This window comes from Phyllostomus hastatus, unplaced genomic scaffold, assembly GCF_019186645.2.
Source record: "Phyllostomus hastatus isolate PE091 unplaced genomic scaffold, TTU_PhHast_1.1 phas_contig_40, whole genome shotgun sequence".
NCBI lineage: Eukaryota > Metazoa > Chordata > Mammalia > Chiroptera > Phyllostomidae > Phyllostomus > Phyllostomus hastatus.
The window spans coordinates 90,010,138-90,029,713 of NW_025333872.1; the positions used below are offsets into that span (position 1 = coordinate 90,010,138).

Consider the following 19,576-nt stretch of genomic DNA (forward strand, 5'->3'; position numbering starts at 1 on the left):
AAAGAAAAAAGAAAATAAGTGCCTCGCAGCATGAAATGGACCATCGGGTTCGTGCAGGGACAGGAGGCCATTTTGGTTGCAGACTGTTGGCGCAGCCCTGGCCAAGCGACACGGTCTCCCCGGTCCGGCCTTCGGGCTTCTCGTTTGCAACGGGGAAGGGTGCATTCATATCCAAAAATATTTCTGGCTCGGACAGTTTATGAGTTCAGTGGTTTGCCTTAAACTGTCTTAAGAAGGATGGGATAGTTGGCCATGAACTCTGGGTTGAATGTTTCTGCAAGATCCCTTTTCCTTTCCCTTACAATGTGCCCTGGCAAACAACAGCCCCCGCCTGTCACCGGATGAGTTATAACTGAAGCACAGGAGAGAGCCCCACATTTCCTCACTCGTCAGCATTCATGGGAAACAGGAGTGATCTCTGGCTTTTTTTTTAGGAAACACCTAAGGACATTCGTGATGGGTAGATCTATGCATATAACTGACAACACAACCTCACTGACAGAGTTCAATAGCTCTTGCTTGTCAATTATTAGCTTCTGTGAGCAATGAAGCCAAAGATCAAAATCAAAACACAGGGTGCCCCTCGACTAGTCCGCTCCTGAGAACGACGGGAAACGTCACCATCTTTGGAGTACGGGCTCATACGTTACAGTGCCTGTTTGGAGGACATGGCACATTGAACAGCATCAGAGAATTTCTTATTAAAGTTTAATGATCACGTGCCTTCTAAGGTTGAAGAATGCCTGCCTAAGGAGAGGTAATGGGCTGAGGTAGGGACAAAGAGGACACACAGTTCTTAGGAGACTTCCAGACAGTTGATTGCTCTTGGAAGTGCCCAGTTTATCCACTAAAAAAAAAAATGCCACCCCCTTGGGGCAATAATCAGGGTTTCAATGTGCCCAAAGGTTTAAAGCTTCTCAAACTAACAGGCAAATGATACCAGGGTGAAAGGGTACTTTTAATATTTATCTATTGACCTAAAGTCACCTCAGTTACCTCCCTTCCAAGAGTCTTTGGAAATTTGACAAGGGAAAGAACAAAGACCCTAGTTACTCATCATTCTCCAGTGGCCTTACTACGTAAGTATGAGAGATGCCAGCTGATATTATGCCTATAGAGGAAAACTTAAATGTGGGAACTTAGTCAAAGAGGGTAATCAGTGGAGATATTTCAGATAATTTGGCCCAGCAAAAACATGCTTGTTCTCATAAGTAAATACTTATTTTATTATTTTTCTCACTCCCCTCACTCATTCAAATTTCGGGACAAATAACTGCCCAGGAGTGGTTTCATCCCTTTCCCCAAAATACACACAGTGGTGGAGGGAGGATGGTGGGGGAGAAAGTTGTGCACCACACCACACCACACAGAAGAAAGCACGACCAAGACATGCGAGAAGCCTGACCACTATGCACACAGAGTAAGACTCGTCTCAAAAACTTTACCCAGTGAAGGAAAATAAAATGGGTTCCTGCTGAGCACGCATCATTCAAACACAAAGGTAGACTGCAATTCGTTTTGTTGCTTGGTAGCAAGGCCTGGCAGAAGAGCAACAGGGATTTACTGTGAGGGGTTGTCTAGCTTGTCTATGACCTTGTTGCCTACTCTTGTGGGCATGGTCTTTGTTGCACGGTTACGTGGTTCAGAAGACACATTTCCAGAATCAGTTTAGGATTTCAGACTCCTCTTATCCCGGTCTGAGTAGCCTGGTCCTGTGCTACCTCGGACAGCCTGTGGCAGCCCAGGCCCTGGAACTGTTCAAGTTCCATCCGCCAATAGCCCTTCGCTGGAGGGGAATGGTTGACAGGTTAGAACTCCCCTCAGAGGCAGGCAGACCTGGGCACACACCTAAAACTTCATGCCTCTAGTCCTGTGTGTCCTTGTCTGTAAAAGTGGGAACACAGTCACATCAAGGAGATGGTGTGAGCGTTAAATGAGGCAACAGATATATACGATGCTTAGCATAGTGCTTAGAACACCTTAAGTGCTAAATTAACGTCAGCAATGTATTATCACCTGCACTATGGAAGCAAGGGCGTGCCGACTCAGACCCTCAGGGGTTGGCAGGATGTGGCCTTTTCTTCTGGGAACCATTCCTGATTTCCTAGCAGTGCTTTCCAAGATGGGAGATGAGTTTCCCAAAGTGCGCCAGTTCTCGGGAAACACTTGGATGTGTAGCCCAAATGTTATAAAAGAAACAAATTGGAGCTTTACCCGATACCTGTCCTCAGGCCAGGTGGGGGCCTGCCCTATGGGCAAGACCGCTTTAGCCTAAGACTCTTCGAGTGCTTTGAATAAATAGATCCCCAGGGTGGAGTCCCGAGGAAAAGACTTAATAGAAACATTTCACAAGGAACTGAATAGTGTTTTCAGTAAAGCCCTGCCGTACAGGCAAAATCCCTGCTGCGTCTGCTTCACTCCATGTGGCTGCCTTGAACACATTTTAAAATGAGGTGTGTTTTTTTTCCCTTTCTTTCAACGTTTCAGCCAGTTATTTGCCACTTCTCATTCTGTCTTAGTGCTCCGTGTGGAAGGTGCCAGAAACTGACGGTGCCCTGGGGAATTCTGCATTTCATAACACTAAGCTTTGGAATAAAGTCATCAACTCATTCTAGCCAGACCACGAGAAGTTATCCCTTTGCCTTGCTGGAAATCGGAGTAAAATCTTCCTATTTGTCAAGTTCAGTGACTTGGCAGCAGAATTTTGAAGAGTTATTAGAGATCAGGTTAGAGAACTTCAAGTCAATAGTGGAGAAAAAGTACCAAGTGGACCATGATAAATGTTGCTTCAAAACAATGCTTCTCACATATATTTAATCTCAAAAATAGTGTGTAGTTGTTATACATGTATGCAGGGACATTTTTTCAAATGTTTATAATCTGAGGAGCCTAGGGGAGCTTCTTGTAACTGATTGAGAGAATCTCTTCATTCTGACACATTGCCAGTCTTTTAATGGTAGGAATTATATTGTATCAATTTTGTAGGCTTAGGACCTACACATGGTAGCATTATGTAGCATATGTAGGCTTAGAATCTATATAAGAAGACATAGAACAGTGACCATAACATTAAACTGAAATATCTAGCAAGAGAGCAACTGATATTATTTGTATCTGACTTTAAACAACAAAAAGAATATGAGAACCCCTCCCTCCAAACCAATACCCAGTTTTGTTTTTTTTCCCCAACTCGGCCTCTCTCCTCTCTCAGGGAGAAGACGACCTAACATGTCCCCACTGCAGCTCGCTGGGGCCAAGACTCTAAACTGTTTGTGCTCCTGCAATAATCTTTCGAATCTGCTGGACCAGTGCAAGATCAAACACAAGGTACTCTCCAGCCTCACTGTGAAGGAACACCATGACAGCCTGGACTGTGAGTGAAGTTAATTCTTTCCCGGCGGACTCTGCTTTTCATCGTCAAGGTTGGGTGCACCTCAAACCAAGATGCCAGGGAGTCAAGAAGTCCAGGAACATTCAACCCCAACCCGTGTGGGAAGGCGTTTTGAGGAAGTTTGCAATGCAGGTGAAGATCACGGGCATTCCCGCCCCTTTAAGCAGCGAAGTGAAACATGTGCCGTGTGCTCAGAGAGACGTTAATCAACAGCGCTGGACAGAGCAGAGCTGAGAAGGGCCTTGCGGGTGTCACCATGAGAAGGTGGCCGTCCCAGCTGCAAAGCCCCATTAGAAGACACGCCGCGGCACTTTCTGCCCTGAGAAATAGTACCCTGGACATTTTCAGGAAACCTGGGCAGCTGTCTGGAATAACCCGGGGGAGCAGGCTGATGCAATATTTGTAAACCCGCAGGTGGTTGCTGTTGGTGTTGCAAAATGGAAGAGCTTTCCCCCTTCTCATTAGCATTACTTACGCAACCACAGAATTGGTCTCTGGTATCCCAAAAGGATACTCCACGGCAATATGTTCGTGACACATTGGCAATTTCTGTGGAGGGGATGGACCACACAAAAGGATGATCTGTCTACAGAATGGTTGTTTTTTCTTGCAGGGGCCTAACAAAACCTCAGAGCGCCTGCAGAGGTCCATCATCACCTTCAAAAACCCCTGTGAGTTTTCCTCCATATTTCATTGCTGATATTTTGTTAGGGACCCAACACCCCCTGGCCCCCCCCCCAAAAAAAAACTGTAAAGCAAACCAAAGGGAAAGAAAAAGCCCCCCAAAAAACATAGCCAAAGGAGGCTTAAACCCAGAAAACGTGTCCCAAGACATTCTGCATTTCCTCGGCAGAGCGGGGATGACCGAAGGGGGGAAGAGCCGGTTCTCTCCAGCCCCCCGCTGGAGAACCGTGACTGTGACTCAGGGGTGGGTCACGGTTCTACACTTCCCCTCCCCCACCTGCCTTCCAGAAACTTCGGTTCCAGCCCAGTGGGGGTCAGTGTCCAGAGGGGCACCCTCCTTTAACAGTACACTGCTTGGGAGTGGAATGACACTCGGCTCCGAGGACGGTATTGCCAGGGTTAGACAGCTGCCTGGGGCAGCAGGCGCCGATCAGAGAGAGGGCGGGGGGGGCACAGACAGCACACCAACAACGAAGAAGGCGAAGCGCCGCTAACTGCAGAAACGAGGGGCCGCTGGCAGCTGGGCGTGAGGCACAGAGTGGCCGCGTGAGCAGGCTCTGGGTGCGGGGCGGGGGCGGGGGCGGGGGCGGGGGCGGGGCGGTGCCCGGCCGGCCGCTGGCCGCTCCTGGGCGGAGGGAAAGCTCGCACAGAGTGTCAGGAAGGTGAGTGACTGAGTTGTGCTGGCTGAAGAGGGAGGGCGGGGGAAGCGGAGGAGGGGAGGTGTCGATCGGTTTTCAATAGTACCAAATTAGGACTTGCCATTTGGAGACTCCCAAACCCACAATCTGGATAAAACATGAAAATAAAAGAAAAAGCTGGGGATGTTAGTGTATTTTATTCAGATTTGTGGGTTCCGGAAGTGATAAAATAATTCATTGATCGAATACGGGTCTTATTGTAAGATCTAGAAATAAAGAGGATGATGAAACTCTGCCCCAACTCAAGTAGCAGCTATGGCACCCGTTGTACCGAATCCTGGGTGCGCAAGGAAAAAGCCATTGGTTGAAAAGCACCAACGGCCTGTGTAGCATCAGCCACAGTTTTGGTGGGGTCCAAACATCACGCTCTGAGATTCACTGGTACTTCCCGCTGAGAAAAGTTCTCTTCCAATTTATCGGGAACGTGCGTATACCGAAACGAATCATTTCTCAACTACCCTGAGGCAGACCCGCCACGGGCCTCCCGAAATCATGGGCAATTTTCATCATCCTCTTGGAGTTCTAGAAACAGTGTGGAAACCAGGAGAATAAGGTACCTGCTATGTGGACTGCTGACAGAGGGTCCAGGCTGAGAGGGACTACATTTGCCTCGTGGCTGTTTGCAATGAACAGGGGTAAAGAAAGAAGAATGTTCAGTCCAGGCAAATAAAGACGAGCTACTGATGAAAACTAAACTAAAAGTGCGGCAAAGGGGAAATAAATCAAACCAAATGATCAGTATCCGTGATCAAGGAAACTGGCTTTTCTTTTGTAGGAAAATAAAAATGAAACACATTTACATCTATGCGGCTAGTCATTAAAAAAACATAAATTGGGGTTTGAAAGCCCACACTACAGTGGGTATATTTCCCCCACTTGTCACGGCAGAAACTAAAGTGACTGCCTGTTAGCCAAGAATCTCTGCATATTCACTCATAACCAAAATAAAGTTGAATATACCATGCCACACCATATTTTTTTTTATCTTCTAGAACACCAAAACAGTACTAAAGTTCTTGATGGAGAAAAAATAATAACAACGGTAATAGGAAATTTCTCCTTGTAGAATGATGAGGACCCAACAGTTTAAATACATAAAGGCTAACATTTGAATGGAAAAGCCAGTATTCCTTCACATTCTTAAACTAGGATCTATAAGGAAACTAGTGGAATGTAGCAAAAAAAAAAATCCTAAAAAAGGTCATAACATTTATCAGCATAGAACTTAGGTGTTTATCACAAATAATAACAAATGAAATCGATACTTCTAAAAACTAAGGGAAATGAAATGGTAACAAAAATGGATATAATCATAAAGCAGGACAAAAAATAACGAAAACAAGCTTCTAATTACACAGAGAAATCAAGGTATAGAGGGTGGCGGGGGCCGGATTGGCTTCTGTGTGCCGGGGAGACAGCAGCCCCCGCGGGCCTGGTGGCGGGCAGGCAGCACCGTCTCTGAAAACCTTCAGGACCACTCAGGAGCTTTTTGGCTTGAGAGTCAACAGAACCTCCACTTATCTTACAAATTCAGCGGCTTCATGAGACGCTTTTGTCCACCTTTGCCTGAGGCACCCTTTTCAGGGGAGCCTGTTATTTTTTAGGTGGACGAAGGCAGTGGTGGTCTGAAGGGTGGCGCCACCCAAGGGATCGGCAAGTATCGTTCTAGACATGGCCCTTGGAGCAAGAGAGATAATTTGCCTCCCTGCGTACCAAGGACACCTCGAGCCCTGGTTCATTTGAAAAACGGAGCCACTCCTTTCTGTTCCTGAGTGTGGGTGGCAAGGGCCCGTGGCAGGGATGCAGGAACAGAGAGAGCTTCACTGGGTCACTGCGGCAATCCCCTCTGGACGGGGACTTCTGCTTCAGGGTGGGGGAGAGCCTGTGGACCCTGGTAGGTACAGATACTGTCACTCCCTGGTGTCCCCTCCCACGGGCCAATGACCAGTGGACAGTTACCGTGCTCTGTCTGTTTGGGGTGCTTCTTCCTGACGTAGGACTCACAGATTCCGAGGTGTCCAGCTCATCAGCAGACGACCAGGAGGACAAGTCCTATGTGGGAAACAGAGTCTTTTGATGACTCCACATCCCAGAGCCACGAGGGCCTTGCAAGACACAATGTGTTCCCCCCCCAACCCCCTTCCATCCCTCATAAACACCAAACCATTCATTCTTCGGGAAAAACAGAATCAGACAACTGCAAGAAGATTGCAACCTAGTCTTTCTAGCACAGTGGGCTCTCCTGACTTAAGTTTGTCCTTTTTGGAAACCATGGCTATAGGATTGTTATTACTATGCTTTTTTTTCTTTATTATTTCTGAGCGATGTGATGGGAGTGAGTTGAAGCGGAGGAGGTGAAGGGAATCTGCCTTAGACCTTCAGCCCGCTCAGGCCAGAGAAACCGATTCATTTGAATTAGAAACGAAGGAAGACTTTCCACCCAGGAGGCTTTGAGCGTCGGAGAAGTTGTGCTGTTTTCAGCACTGCTGTCTCGATTGGACTCGATTGTTCTTTGACTTTCTTAAAGGAGGGCAAAGTGTTTGTGTGTTTGTAAGGGTGTTATTTCACAACTGAATGGAGTTTTACCAAGCAGATCTCTACCCGCACAGGCATTTCTCCAAACCACAACCACCACCATGATGCAGCAGACTGAAGAAACAAATAAAAAATAAACGAGCAGAGGGCATTTTCTATGAATTAATTGCTGTTTACGTCAGGAGAAGGAATTCAACCTCCTAGGTTGAATCCTATGCAGTGATTGGTTGTGATTTATCATAGCCACATTATAGAAAACATGTGACTTCCTAAATAAACAAGGTAAAATAAAATGCCACCATAGTTAGTCAGTCAGCAGTAACAATTACGGGAGGTCTCTTGGATGTAATGGAATGACAAGCAGTGTTTTATTGTACAAATTTATGGGTCCCTTTTTTTGTTTTGAGACACAGCTTGCAGGCGCTGTGATGGGGGGTGGGCACTCTGACAAGCACTACATTCAAAGACTGCCTAAAACGAATACAGATAATGCTTCTTTGGTGCCCTGGGAGAAATGCCACACAAGGATATCTGCCTAGAGCTTACCTGCTGACTGCTTGACATGTCTAGCAACTTCTCCAGCTCCTTGAGGTGACGGCTGACTTCCTTCAACAGAAGTTTGAGCCGATTTCCAATCACGTGGACTTTTTCTTTGGCTTCTAAACAGTCCGTGCCTTCAGTGTTCACCAACAGTTGGCACGACATGTCTTGCAGCGAGGCCACTTTGAGTTGGGATTCCAGTAGCTCCTGCCTTATTTGCTGTGTATGCAAGAAATATTTTTGTGAGAATTGTTGATAAGTGGAGAAAGTCTCTCCGGTGCAGAATGACATCCCTCTAGCTCACTGGGTAATTACACCTGAGTATCAGAATGCTGTGTTCACACAAAGAAGGACACAGCTGCCCACAGCTTTTGGGAATCGGGGACCTGTGTTCTAGTCTTGCCTCTGCCAAAAAGCATTCTGTAAGACTCCTGAACTTCCCTGATGCGAGTTTTCTCCTTTCGGTAAAATGATGATACTGCCTGGTCCACTCTAAGTATTCTTGGAAGGTTCAAATTAGTAAGTATATGTGAACGTACTTAAAATATAATGTATTATGCAAATGAGACATAAGATATTCTTTTGAAAAGAAGAGGAAAACATTACCATAAGTATAGCAAACCTCAAGTGTGTCTAGGTAGATGCTGATAGCTGTTCAAGATTTTTAAAAGATATACAGGTGATTTATCATTCACCACTTAAGCCTGAGGTCAAAGGTCTAATGAAAATGCAGTCGCAGAGTTATTTCCTTTTCCTCTAAGACCTTCACGGTACTGAACTAAAAGCTACCAATTCTGTTGGTAGGCTCAGTGAGTGTTAAATGTTAAGAAATAGCATTTTAAAAACACAGAAAACGACAAAATTCAAATCATTTTCTCCTAATGGGACGTAAATATGCTTCTTTATCTCCTAGAAAATCACTTAATGCACTGTACATTATATTGTCCTAAGTTCTTTGTATAAAGGATCTACACAGAAATTCTGCAAGTTCCCTTGTGAATTTAGTGCTAGAAAAAGTGTCTTGCGCCTTGAGAACGAACTGGTGTGCTTTCTTTTTGTCAGATAATGAAAATAAGTGAACGCATCCCATTTCCTAATGATGAGTTTGGTACACTTACAAACCACTTGATATACCTTTGGGACATAGATGTAACAAGTACAGTTTAAATAAAAAAAAAACAAGTGTAATTCACCAAACACCTGCTTACACAAAAACAAATGAATTAAGACTAAAACCTCTAAGAGTTCTACGATGGAGCAATGAGTTTAGAATCAGATTTTAAAGCTAGTGGATGTCACCTTCCATGCATGTTTGCGCCACAAAAACTGGAAAACCTAAGAAGTACAGTGCAATGAACTTAGAGACTATAGCTAAAAAGGTAAAAAATAGTACCACCTACGTTCTTTTTCTGTAAACGAAATGGATGGCTGCTAAAAAGGACCAGAGGCTGCCCGAGTTCGCACATCTTACCATAAGCTGTTTGTGATGGTCCTGAAGGGTCTCTGCATCGAGGTGAGAATTGATGGGAACGATTTCATTCTTCCTTCTGTCGATGTTCTCCAGCATGAGAAGCAAACCATGACTCATTTCATGAAAATCCTAGGCAGAAACCAGACAGCATGAAATCTCTGTGAATAATAGATGTTTCCTTCCCTCACAAACTAAATGTCCATTCTTGACAACGGCTACCACTGGCAAAGATACTGTACTTTGTCACCTACAATGCACACATTTCTGCTCAAAATTTTGAGGGGAAAATAAGGATGTGTGAAATACATGGATATAATGATTACACACCACGGGCATGACGATTCCATGTATAATGCGCACAAAATGCAGATGCGCGTATGGCAAAAGTACGTTGGTTTTAAGATCTTAGACACAACTCCTTTCTGAGGAAGGTACTTGCACTCGTAATTATCTATCTGAGTTCACATTCTTACCAAAATCATCTAATTTATTACTTGAGGGTAAATTTAGACAAGGAAAGTGGGCCCAAAATAAAAGATACTAGAGAAATTTCTAGGGCTATTATATAGTTTGGAAACGAGGCAACTCTGCTCCATTCTTTTCTCCCTGAATTCAGATCTTTCTACCTTTTAAAGCCTGAACCCAGTCCCTTATGTCCCTCATCCACCCATTTGCTTATTCATGTATTCAAAGTTCCTGAGCATCTCCCACGTGGAAGGCACGGTACTAGGATGGCTGCAAGGTTGAAACAACAGCTTGGGTACCTGCTTTCAAGGACCAGGTGCTCTTGGTGTACCTATAAATCTGGAAAGCAGGCTTTGCATCCTGAAAGGGCTTCCCTTCATGCTCGGAATACAGTCCGAACTCCTGGCCAGGTCACACCACGCCCCGCGTGGTCTCATTCCTGACCACCGATCTGATCTTTCTTCTCACTCCCTGACTCTCTGATCACACTGGCTTCGATTCCGTCCTTAAAGACGTGAAGCCTTTTCCATGTGTTCTATCTCTTCCATGGACACATCCTTCCAATGTCAGCTCAGAGATCCTTAGGACTTCCCTAACCACTCTCCTGAAGTGGCTTTTCTCAGTTATTCTTATCGACATCTATAAGGATCTTGCTTAACCATTTAATTGCATTCTTATTGTCTGTTTTCCCCAACAAAAGTAGAGGCTGTGCTGTATCCTGACTGCTTAGTGCAATATCTGTCAGACAGTGGACCCTTGGCCAGTGTGGTATGAATGAATGAGTAAGCATTCGTAATGCTCACTTGGATGTTCAAGAACTGTCTTCCTATGTGCTCAGGAAAGGGCTGCTGAATGAATGAATGAAATGAATGACTAGAAGAAGGAATGGTGGGGCTGCGACAAACTTGTGAAAATAGTCCATTGTCAGCTGGACAGAAGATGGGGTCTAGCTGCCTTGAACTCCTGTTCCCATGTACAAATTCTCCAGTAAAAGGAAAAGTTTGAGCACAATATTATCTCATTCAGATACCGACTTCAGGGAGCAATGTGCCTTTCTAGTGACCCTGACAAACCAAGCCACCGGCCTGGCTACACGGGAAATGAGTGACTCTGGAACATGGCCCGCCCAGAGCCCCACGGACCTGACATTGCATCAGGGCGTCCTGGAGCAGACCCCGCCACTCGTCCAGCAGGGAGCACACCCGGTCCCAGCGCGCGTTCATCTGGGACAGGCGATCCTGCAGGGCCCGGCTCTCCTCGCTGCCAGTCCGGGTGAACTCGGAGCTGCACAGGTTGATGGAGAGGATGATGGCTTTGCGGTGGTCCACAGCTTTCTGGAGCTCCTGGAAGGAGAAAGGAGAACGACCACACAAGGAAAATAGTGACAAAAATATTTAACCTTGGAAATGCCTCACCCAAATAAAAAGATCCATGAATTAAAACTGGCCTTAACAGGACGGCTAGATAAGATGCAGTGAGTTCACACCACTGAGAACCACAGTGCAGGTAAAGGAAATGGTTTAGATGTACACTTGACCAGACAAATAGATCTCAATAAAACACAGTGTCAAGGGAAAGAATTGGAAACAGAAGGATATGTGCAAAGAAACAGCATTTCTGTAACTTAAAATTCATGAGCACACACACAAATCTACCTTTTTCATGAATACACAGGAACAAAGAATCCTCACTAGCCCTGGCTGGTGTGGCTCAGTGGATTGAGCGCTGGCCAGCAAACCAAAGGGTCGCTGGTTTGATTCCCCGTCAGGGCACATGCCTGGGTTGTGGGCCAGGTTCCCCAGTGGGGGTGCATGGGAGGCAGCCACACATTGTTGTTTCTCTCCCTCTTTCTCCCACCCTTCCCCTCTGTCAAAATGTAAGTAAATAAAATCTTAAAAAAAAAAGAACACTCATTAGATATTTCAGAATGGTTGCCACGGGTTTGAGGAATGAGGATTAAGAAACATGTGTGGAAAGGAGGATATATACATAACAGTAAGAGGAACTTTGTAGGAAGCGACGTGATCCTGAAATAAGAAGTATGATGGACTCCAGCCTAGGCATGGGATTTTAACAACCAAGCAAAACAAAACAAAACAAGGCTCCAATAGTTCTGAGCAGCAGGAAATGTGCTTTTTGTCCCAGTGTAAGAATCCTGTTTCAATAGACCAATGCTACTCAAAGTTCTGGGCATAAGAATAAAATGGGAAGCTTGGTAAAAGAGCAGAGTCCCAGGCCCTGGCCCCCAGCTGTCCTGACTCCGTGGGCACAGAGAGTGGCCCACAGTCTGAGGATGCTGCCCATGTCATAGGCCACCTTCCTGTGATGGTTAAGAGAGTGAATTGGTGATTTCATCAGCTAACCAATTGAATTTGATTACAGAAACACATACACACACACACAAACAGACAACCGATTTCTTACTTTGTTCATTTCCTAAAAATCTAGAACTAAATTCCAGGAACTTGAGCACATGATCATGTACTAAGAGTTGAGTAGCTGGATACTGCTCAAACAGCTTGAGGTCAGGTGAGGGTGAGCGATCCCGCAGCTGACACCTAGCCAGCCTCCAGTCTCCTGTGATTTCTCACGTTTCTGTGATGTTTCCTATTTGTCTTAATTTTCAGCTTTCGATAGCTTCTTAACATACTGAATATAGATTCAACCACAGAGTTAGGATAAGATGGAGAGATGCTGTGGAAAGACACTTGGTTATCCCACAGATTTATCCTCAGGAAACAGACAGGATTCAGGGGACGGTTATGGAGAGGGTGGCTTTGTGTGTGTGCGTCACACAGGCTGATTGTCAAGGTCTCGCTTCGCCACCCTAATCTCCCTTAGGTCTCAGGCTCTGGTCAGCATTCGCTTTACCACCTTTGTAAGGAATTTGGTTTTAATGCAACACTGCGTTACATTTTCCCGGAGAGACACTAGAGGAATTTAAGTACTCCAGAGAGAAATGCATTTTATAATCCAGATAATGTAAATTGCATCTCTCATCTGACACTTCATCCTGAAATTGATGGGGCTGGTACAAAGGCTCATTTCTCTGTTTGAAAATTTAAAATACAACCACCACCAAAGCAAGCCCCAAAAGCAACACCCCCAGATAAACAGCATACACTGAAACCAGGGAGACACAAAAGCATGGTGCTTAATCCTTTGAGCCTGGAGAGTCTGGGTAGGTGCATTCTGGGGAACAGCACACCTTGATGTTCTCCAGACAAAAAGACAGAATCCAAAGAGCTGTTGAAAAGAAATTGTAGTACAAAAGTCTACACGTATCAGTGCATTTCAATTGCTGGGCTGAGGAGGGTTTCTGAGATCCAGAGATGGAGTTGAAGGAAGTGATCTCATGTACTATATCCATACAGGAAATGTCAGGTGTTTTATCACAATTACTCCACATTTTGTCTTGTTTTATTCATTACAAGGGGCAATTGCTTCTGCCACTGCTAGAGACTGTTTCAGAAGTTCCGCAGAATCCAGAATGTTAATTGATTTCATTAGGTCTCCACCACCTCACACAGATAAAGTCTTGGAGAGCATTCATCTCCATCTCTAGACGGAGACTTGTTGGAACCTGGTAATAACATCCTGGTTTCCCTCAGAAGAGGCGAAATAGATCCTAGAGGTACCTGGATGGTTCATAAAATTTTAATCGATCCTTTAAAAATACCAATTCATAGCCCTGGCTGGCGTAGCTCAGTGGATTGAGCGCGGGCTGCGAACCAAAGTGTCACAGGTTCGATTCCCAGACAGGGCACATGACTGGGTTGCAGGCCACAGCCCCCAGCAACTGCACATTGATGTTTCTCTCTCTCTCTTTCTCCCTCCCTTCCCTCTCTACAAATAAATAAATAAAATCTTAAAAAAAAACCCAATTCATTAAACCATACATGATTATTTACTTGGGGGGCTACTTCTACAACGTGGTCCACTTTTCTGCCCTTCCAAACCTTCTCTACAGACACTGACTGGGGACAGCTGGGGGGAGCTAATACAGCATTCAGGCCCTTGTATGATAATCTCCCTGTGGCCGAATCATAGCAGCACAGCTAGAGCTCGCGGCCCCATCTGCCCAGGCTCTCGCAGCTTTCTGTCTGGCCACGTGGGAGAGGCCCAGGGCAGCTCACCTTGAGCTTTCTGATTTGGAGCTCGATGGACTGGATGTCGGTGCTGAGCTCCAGGCGCCGTAGCTGCTCCAGCTCCTCCTCCGTCGCCCGCAGCCAGGTGCAGATGTTGTTCAGGTCGGAGCCGAACTGCTGCCACTTCTGGAGGTTCTGCTTCATCCTCCGCTCCTTGCTCAGGGCCTGCGCCTGGATGAGCTCCCACCGGTCAATCACACCTGGCAAGACATGACGGACACACCATCGCGGGGTGTGTTCTGCCACGCATCACGTTCAGGAGATGCTTTAAACATGCACTGGTGGCTGACTTTCGAGAGCAACAGAAAGAAAAGTAATTCTACTGGGCATGTCTGTTGTGGACAGCTGTAAATAACCGTCATAACTGTGTCCTTCCTACCTGCATATTTAATGGTAATGGTAATGAAGTAAAAAAAAAAGAACCATATCAGGTTTAACATTGTAAAGAGTTTTACGAAGGAGCAAGCAGCAGTGTGAATGAAGACAACATTCAGTTCTTGATTTCTTTCTGCTACAGACCTCGGAGAGCATGCATGCAAAACACCTGACCAGGGATGTTAGAGGCAGTGCTTCAGAATAGATGGGACACCACCCTCCTGTGTCCCAGGAGATCACTGGGACACAGAGAGAAGGTCTCAGGACGGAAAAGTGGGGATGAGGTAAGCAACCCTTAAGTGCAACAAGGTGCTTCCGAATCTCGCATTTCCCTCGGTCTTGACCTGAGCAGCACGCACTCACCTGCTGTCTGGGTTTCAGTGCTGTTCAGGTTCACGAAGCCGGGAAAGTTCTCCTCTTCCTCCTTCAGCTTGTGCTCCAGCCTCCTCACCGAGTCTATGCTGCCGCTGCACTCGGCCAGCAGCTTCATCTGTCCAGACACAGAAAACAGGCCCCATCACCAGAATTTCACGTTCCCACGAGTGCGAGAGCTTCTAGGGCACATGGCTTTGTAGGTCCTCAAAAAGGACAGTGGCTGTGTCTTACTCCTCTGTGGCCCCTCTGCTAAAATGAGGTCAAGTTCAAAAACATGCTTCCTAAACATGTGACACCTTCATATCTACATAAAGCAATGCCTGGAAGATTGCATTATGTGGTTTTGCACGCGCGATTTTGCATGAGAAGTCCTCAAAATTTCTTTGAAATTTATGAATCGAGGCTGACTAAACCCGTCTTAGGGTTAAACTCAGGGCCCTCAGCTGGTATTACATTACACAATTTTTGGCAGGTTGCTCCCTTTTCCTTAAACTGAAAAGTGGAAACAATAATATTACCACAAATCTCGAAGGAACATTTTTTGCATTAAATACTTAAAATGCTTAAAATCATAAAGCAATATTAAAACCAGCTGTTTTATGAGAATTAAGCCTGGCTTAATGGGTATTAAGGGAATAAATTCTCACATCAAAGGAGAAGCTTCCTATTCCACATTTAGTATGCACAGTATTCAAAAATTAAAAGAACAGCTCATTTTAAGGCAGTCCTACTATACTGACCATAAAGTCATCTTTCAAAGCCTTTAACAAATCACACTGCTATTCAGTGACTTTGATGGCTTTTGACTGAAGCTGAGTATAATCTCAGTGATGCCAGCCTGGTCTTCAAGAAACTGTATTATGTTTTTAAAAAAAGAGGTTTCACTATAATAGAAGTTGGTATAATAAACAGGTCAGATCGGACAGGAAATAAACTCATGATGGATCACTTTTCTGTAATCATGAGGGTATGAACATCAGTGTATGTAACTGGAAAGGTTCGCTTCTCTGGTTTCAAAAAGCAGTATGGCTGAGCTGTCATTAGACTTCAGGAAACTAATTCTCCTTTCATTTTACTAGGAAATCTTTGGGGAGGGAAGAGAAGATATGAAGTGTGGGAGATAGTTACTTTCAGCCGCTCTTGTTTAAATATATACAGGAAAACAGGCGGTTCTCTGCGAAAAGTTCATTTGGGCAGTAACTTGAGAAGAACAAATAAAATCATTACATACTTTACTAAGAGCTTCAAAAAAAAAAAAAGGATCAGTAACATTCACAATCCCTTAGCATCTTTTCCACAAATTCCTCTTGTTAGGGTTGTTTTCTGCAGAATGAGCATGCTAAGAATGGAGGAGAAAAACATTCCCAAGGCCATCCAGTGAATCAATCAACCCAGGAAAAGAACTAAATGAATTCCCTGTCAGTAATCTATTAGCTAAAATCTGCTGCTCCAAGGATAGCCGTGGTCCAAACATTATTAGCGGAATTTGGACAAACGCCTAATCACTTTCGGGAACCAAAGCATTCTGCTGCTTTCACATAAACGGATCTCACTGAGTTCTCTGTGTCACAGAGCAGGCCGGTCATTACAGCAGGTTAGTGGGCTTGATCACGGTCCAGACTGGCTCCAAAGGTAAGCTGCTAACAGGGTTATGTTTTGCACATCCATGCCTGTGAGTTCAAGGGCAGCGTGGTGTCTGGGGAGCTCAGACAGCCCTCGTGCCCCAGACAAATTGTTCTTTGTCACACAAGCATGACTTGCAGGTACCTGTCTGGACCCCTGAGGTCAGGATACTCACGTAGCCTCGGTAGCTGGTGTCCAGCTCCGGTCCTGTGGGAGTTTTGCTGCGGATGACATCCTCGGTTTGCTGCATCTGAAGGCGGCTGTCGTCCAGGGCTTTGTCCAGCTGGCGGAGACGCGATTCTAAGGCACTGGGATCCCCTGCAGGGTCAACCACAAGACTTTTTACAAGCTTCACAAGCTTGACATTTAAGAAGTATAAGAAATTATTTCAGTGAAAGCTGTATAAAAAGAGTTCATATGTGGGTAATTACAAAGCGGCTTTAGTGCTAACGTGCTGGTAGGTTAGAGATTTAAATGACTAGACCAACGAATGAGCTTGACTAAGAGTCCTAGCCGATCGCATATTACAAAAGGGCTCTGCGGTGGGTCCTAGCAGCCCCTGGGCCTGCTCCCCGTGACGGCTGATCCCCTGAAAAGTCTGCGTGTTGTGAGGGGTGGGAAGCCTTTCCAGAACCTTCCCTGGTGTCTCCTGCTCCCCAATAACTACAAAGTGGTTATTTCCCCTTTCCCTCTGCAAACACTTAGAAAGCAGAAAAAGATACATCCTCTAATTTTTCTTTCTGCATCTCAGTACGAGACGGCGCCACTTCTGTGCCAGGTGGCCACGCCATGCACTGAAGACATGACTTCAAGTTAACCAAGAAAAGACTCGCTCAAGATAGGTATGCATGGAAACGCCAAACTAGCAAGGGCTTGCTTTTGTATTTAAGACTTGAATCAAAACCAGGAGAAAGCTGAGATTTTATTACTAGCATTTCCCTCTAGGCTTGCTCTTACTCATAGCCCAGAACTCCTGGCTCACTCTCCTTTCAGAGATGTAACACCTTTTAGCAATTTTTTTTGTGTGCATGCACGCATGTGTGTGTGTGTGTGTGTACTGCAGTCTTGGACTTGAACAAGAACATTGATTAACAGAGTGAGGCTAGCACAGGGTGAAAGCAGAATGCATATTAGTAAGCCTTATGATTTTTTTAATTTAAAAAAAGGTCTCCCAAAGACACCTGGAAGAGGCCTCGCACTGGGAATCCCCCAGCCAGAGTCACCATTCCATTGATGGCCCCTCACTTCCTGCCCTCTTGCTTTCCTCCAACACCTGCGTGGAAACTAACAACCCCGCAATTCACTGTCACATGACTGTGTTCCAGCCCTACTCTCCACCCTCCTCTGAATTACTGACCCTGTGCTACACACAGCTTGCCTAGTGCAACATTAAACAAAACCGGTTTCCTTTTTCTTTCGTTAATTGTTCTTGCTCCAGGAATCACTGTGTCCTGAAAGAAAAAGCTGGGACTCAAGATACCGTGGGATACATTTTTCCTCTTAAATGATTTTATGTGTGGTTAAGACTTACTAATTAAAATCTGCAGAGAGCTGAACGTCTGGTCCCGCTCCTTATCTAATATGTGACCCCTGAGGGGAGGAGGATGCGCAGCAGGCAAGAGGCCCGAGGCCACACAAGCAGGCTAGTGGATTCGGACCCAAGCCCTGAGCCCTGCCTCTCCAGCCAGAGGGGGATGGGTGACCCATCAAAGTGATCAAGCCAGAGCTGCTACATCAACCGGGGGACTAAGGCACAAATGCCGGAGACTAGGGTTTCTGCGGTTAACAGACATCACAGGTCTCTACTCTACTAGTTGGGAAGTTATTTCACTGCCCTTGATTATTCAGATCTCACTTCTGGTGTTGATCACACTGAACAGTTGTTTAGTTTCATTTGTTTTTTGTCTCCCTGGTACAGCAGTCAGAGAAGAAGGTTCTGCCTTCACACGCTTGTGCCCCAGAGCCGTGAGAGCGACAGGGGCTGTGCTGGGAGGGGCTCGCTACAGGTGAGGGAGGGAGGCCGGCTTGGGCCAGGAGTGCCCACCAGGGCTCTTTCTGATGGCACTTTCTGTGGGTTTTACATAGGCCTCAGGACTCTCGGGGACCATTACGTCTGCAAAGAGAGCACAGTCTAAGCTGACAGATGAGTTCTGGAAACACTGATTCCCTTGTGGCACGAAAGCCACCTGCCTAGGGGAAAGAAGGGTTAGTCATCGCCGACAGATAGCGCCTGAGCACGCTCACCAGAGTTTTCCTGGAGTGAATCGTAAGAAGGGCTCACATTCACGAAGAGTGCTTACGAGCCAGACACGGTGTCAAATACTCATTTATCCTGCTGGTCACATGGGAGTGTCATTCCCATGCCACTGATGAGAAAACTTACGTCCAGGAAAATTAAGTTACTTATCCATGTTTCAAGGGCTACGAAAGAGGCAAGACGGAAATGCCGACGAGCCAGACAGTCGGACTCTAGAGCAGGGTGGAAAGAGGCCAATCATAAGGGCGGGAGCCACACCTGTGGTTTCAAGGGCTCTAAAAGCCACGTGAAAAAAAGTAATGAGAAATACTTGAAATACTTTTAGTGCCTTATTTTACCAAACCAATACATCCAAATTATATGTGTAGTCAACATATTAGTGTTTAAGACCTTTCTTTGTGTAAGTCTTTGAAATCCATGTATTCACGTAATGCGTCTGACGCGGCAAATGTCAAGTGCAGTCACGTTTCAGTGCTCGACCGTCACATCGTGGCCGGGGGCTACACAAGGAACGGCGCTGCGTTAGATGCCAAACCCCTGACTACGACGCGAAACGACGAAGACAAACGAGAAGTGAGAGGAACCACATCTCTCACCAAGATGCCCCAGCCAGAAAATCGCCTCAACCCCAAGTCTATTAATCATCAGTTACGAAGGGGACTTATGATTTGCCATGTCCCTTTCATTCTCGCTGGTTCCAGTGCTGCTTCCTCAGTTCGGGCCACCGTCCCATCTCTGTCCTGGATTCTAAAACGTTTCCATTGTCCATCTTTCCCTCCCAGTGCACTCCCCATCATATGGTATGAAGGCAGGTTCTTAGCAAATGTGCATCTGATCACCTCGCCTTCCTCCTCAGGGCCCTGCTGTGGCTGCCATTACCTTCAGGACAAAAGCCAAACTCCTTTCCGTGTGAGAAGTCTGCTTCATGCACCAGGTCTTGGTTTGCCCTTCCATTTCTTCTTTGCCCACTCCTATGCTTCCCGATCTATAGCCTCGGTATTCTAGACAGACTCA

The 19,576-nt window shown here is 45.8% G+C and overlaps 1 protein-coding gene across 11 annotated transcripts in view; it reads right to left on the reverse strand.

Annotated features, from left to right (window-relative positions):
• The window catches only part of SYNE1 (spectrin repeat containing nuclear envelope protein 1), a 410,287-nt gene that overhangs the window by 3,507 nt on the left and 387,204 nt on the right, over nucleotides 1-19,576 (reverse strand). For 10 of the 11 annotated variants that reach the window (XM_045842725.1, XM_045842724.1, XM_045842726.1 and 7 more), the window contains 8 exons: nucleotides 16,481-16,623; nucleotides 14,671-14,797; nucleotides 13,921-14,132; nucleotides 10,927-11,127; nucleotides 9,320-9,448; nucleotides 7,855-8,067; nucleotides 6,733-6,825; nucleotides 5,331-5,389 (listed from right to left, as the gene is read on the reverse strand). In XM_045842725.1, coding sequence (XP_045698681.1) covers nucleotides 5,331-5,389; nucleotides 6,733-6,825; nucleotides 7,855-8,067; nucleotides 9,320-9,448; nucleotides 10,927-11,127; nucleotides 13,921-14,132; nucleotides 14,671-14,797; nucleotides 16,481-16,623 — 1,177 coding nt within the window. The remainder of the gene's footprint in view (nucleotides 1-5,330; nucleotides 5,390-6,732; nucleotides 6,826-7,854; nucleotides 8,068-9,319; nucleotides 9,449-10,926; nucleotides 11,128-13,920; nucleotides 14,133-14,670; nucleotides 14,798-16,480; nucleotides 16,624-19,576) is intronic. The other variant, XM_045842731.1, reaches the window with a different exon arrangement.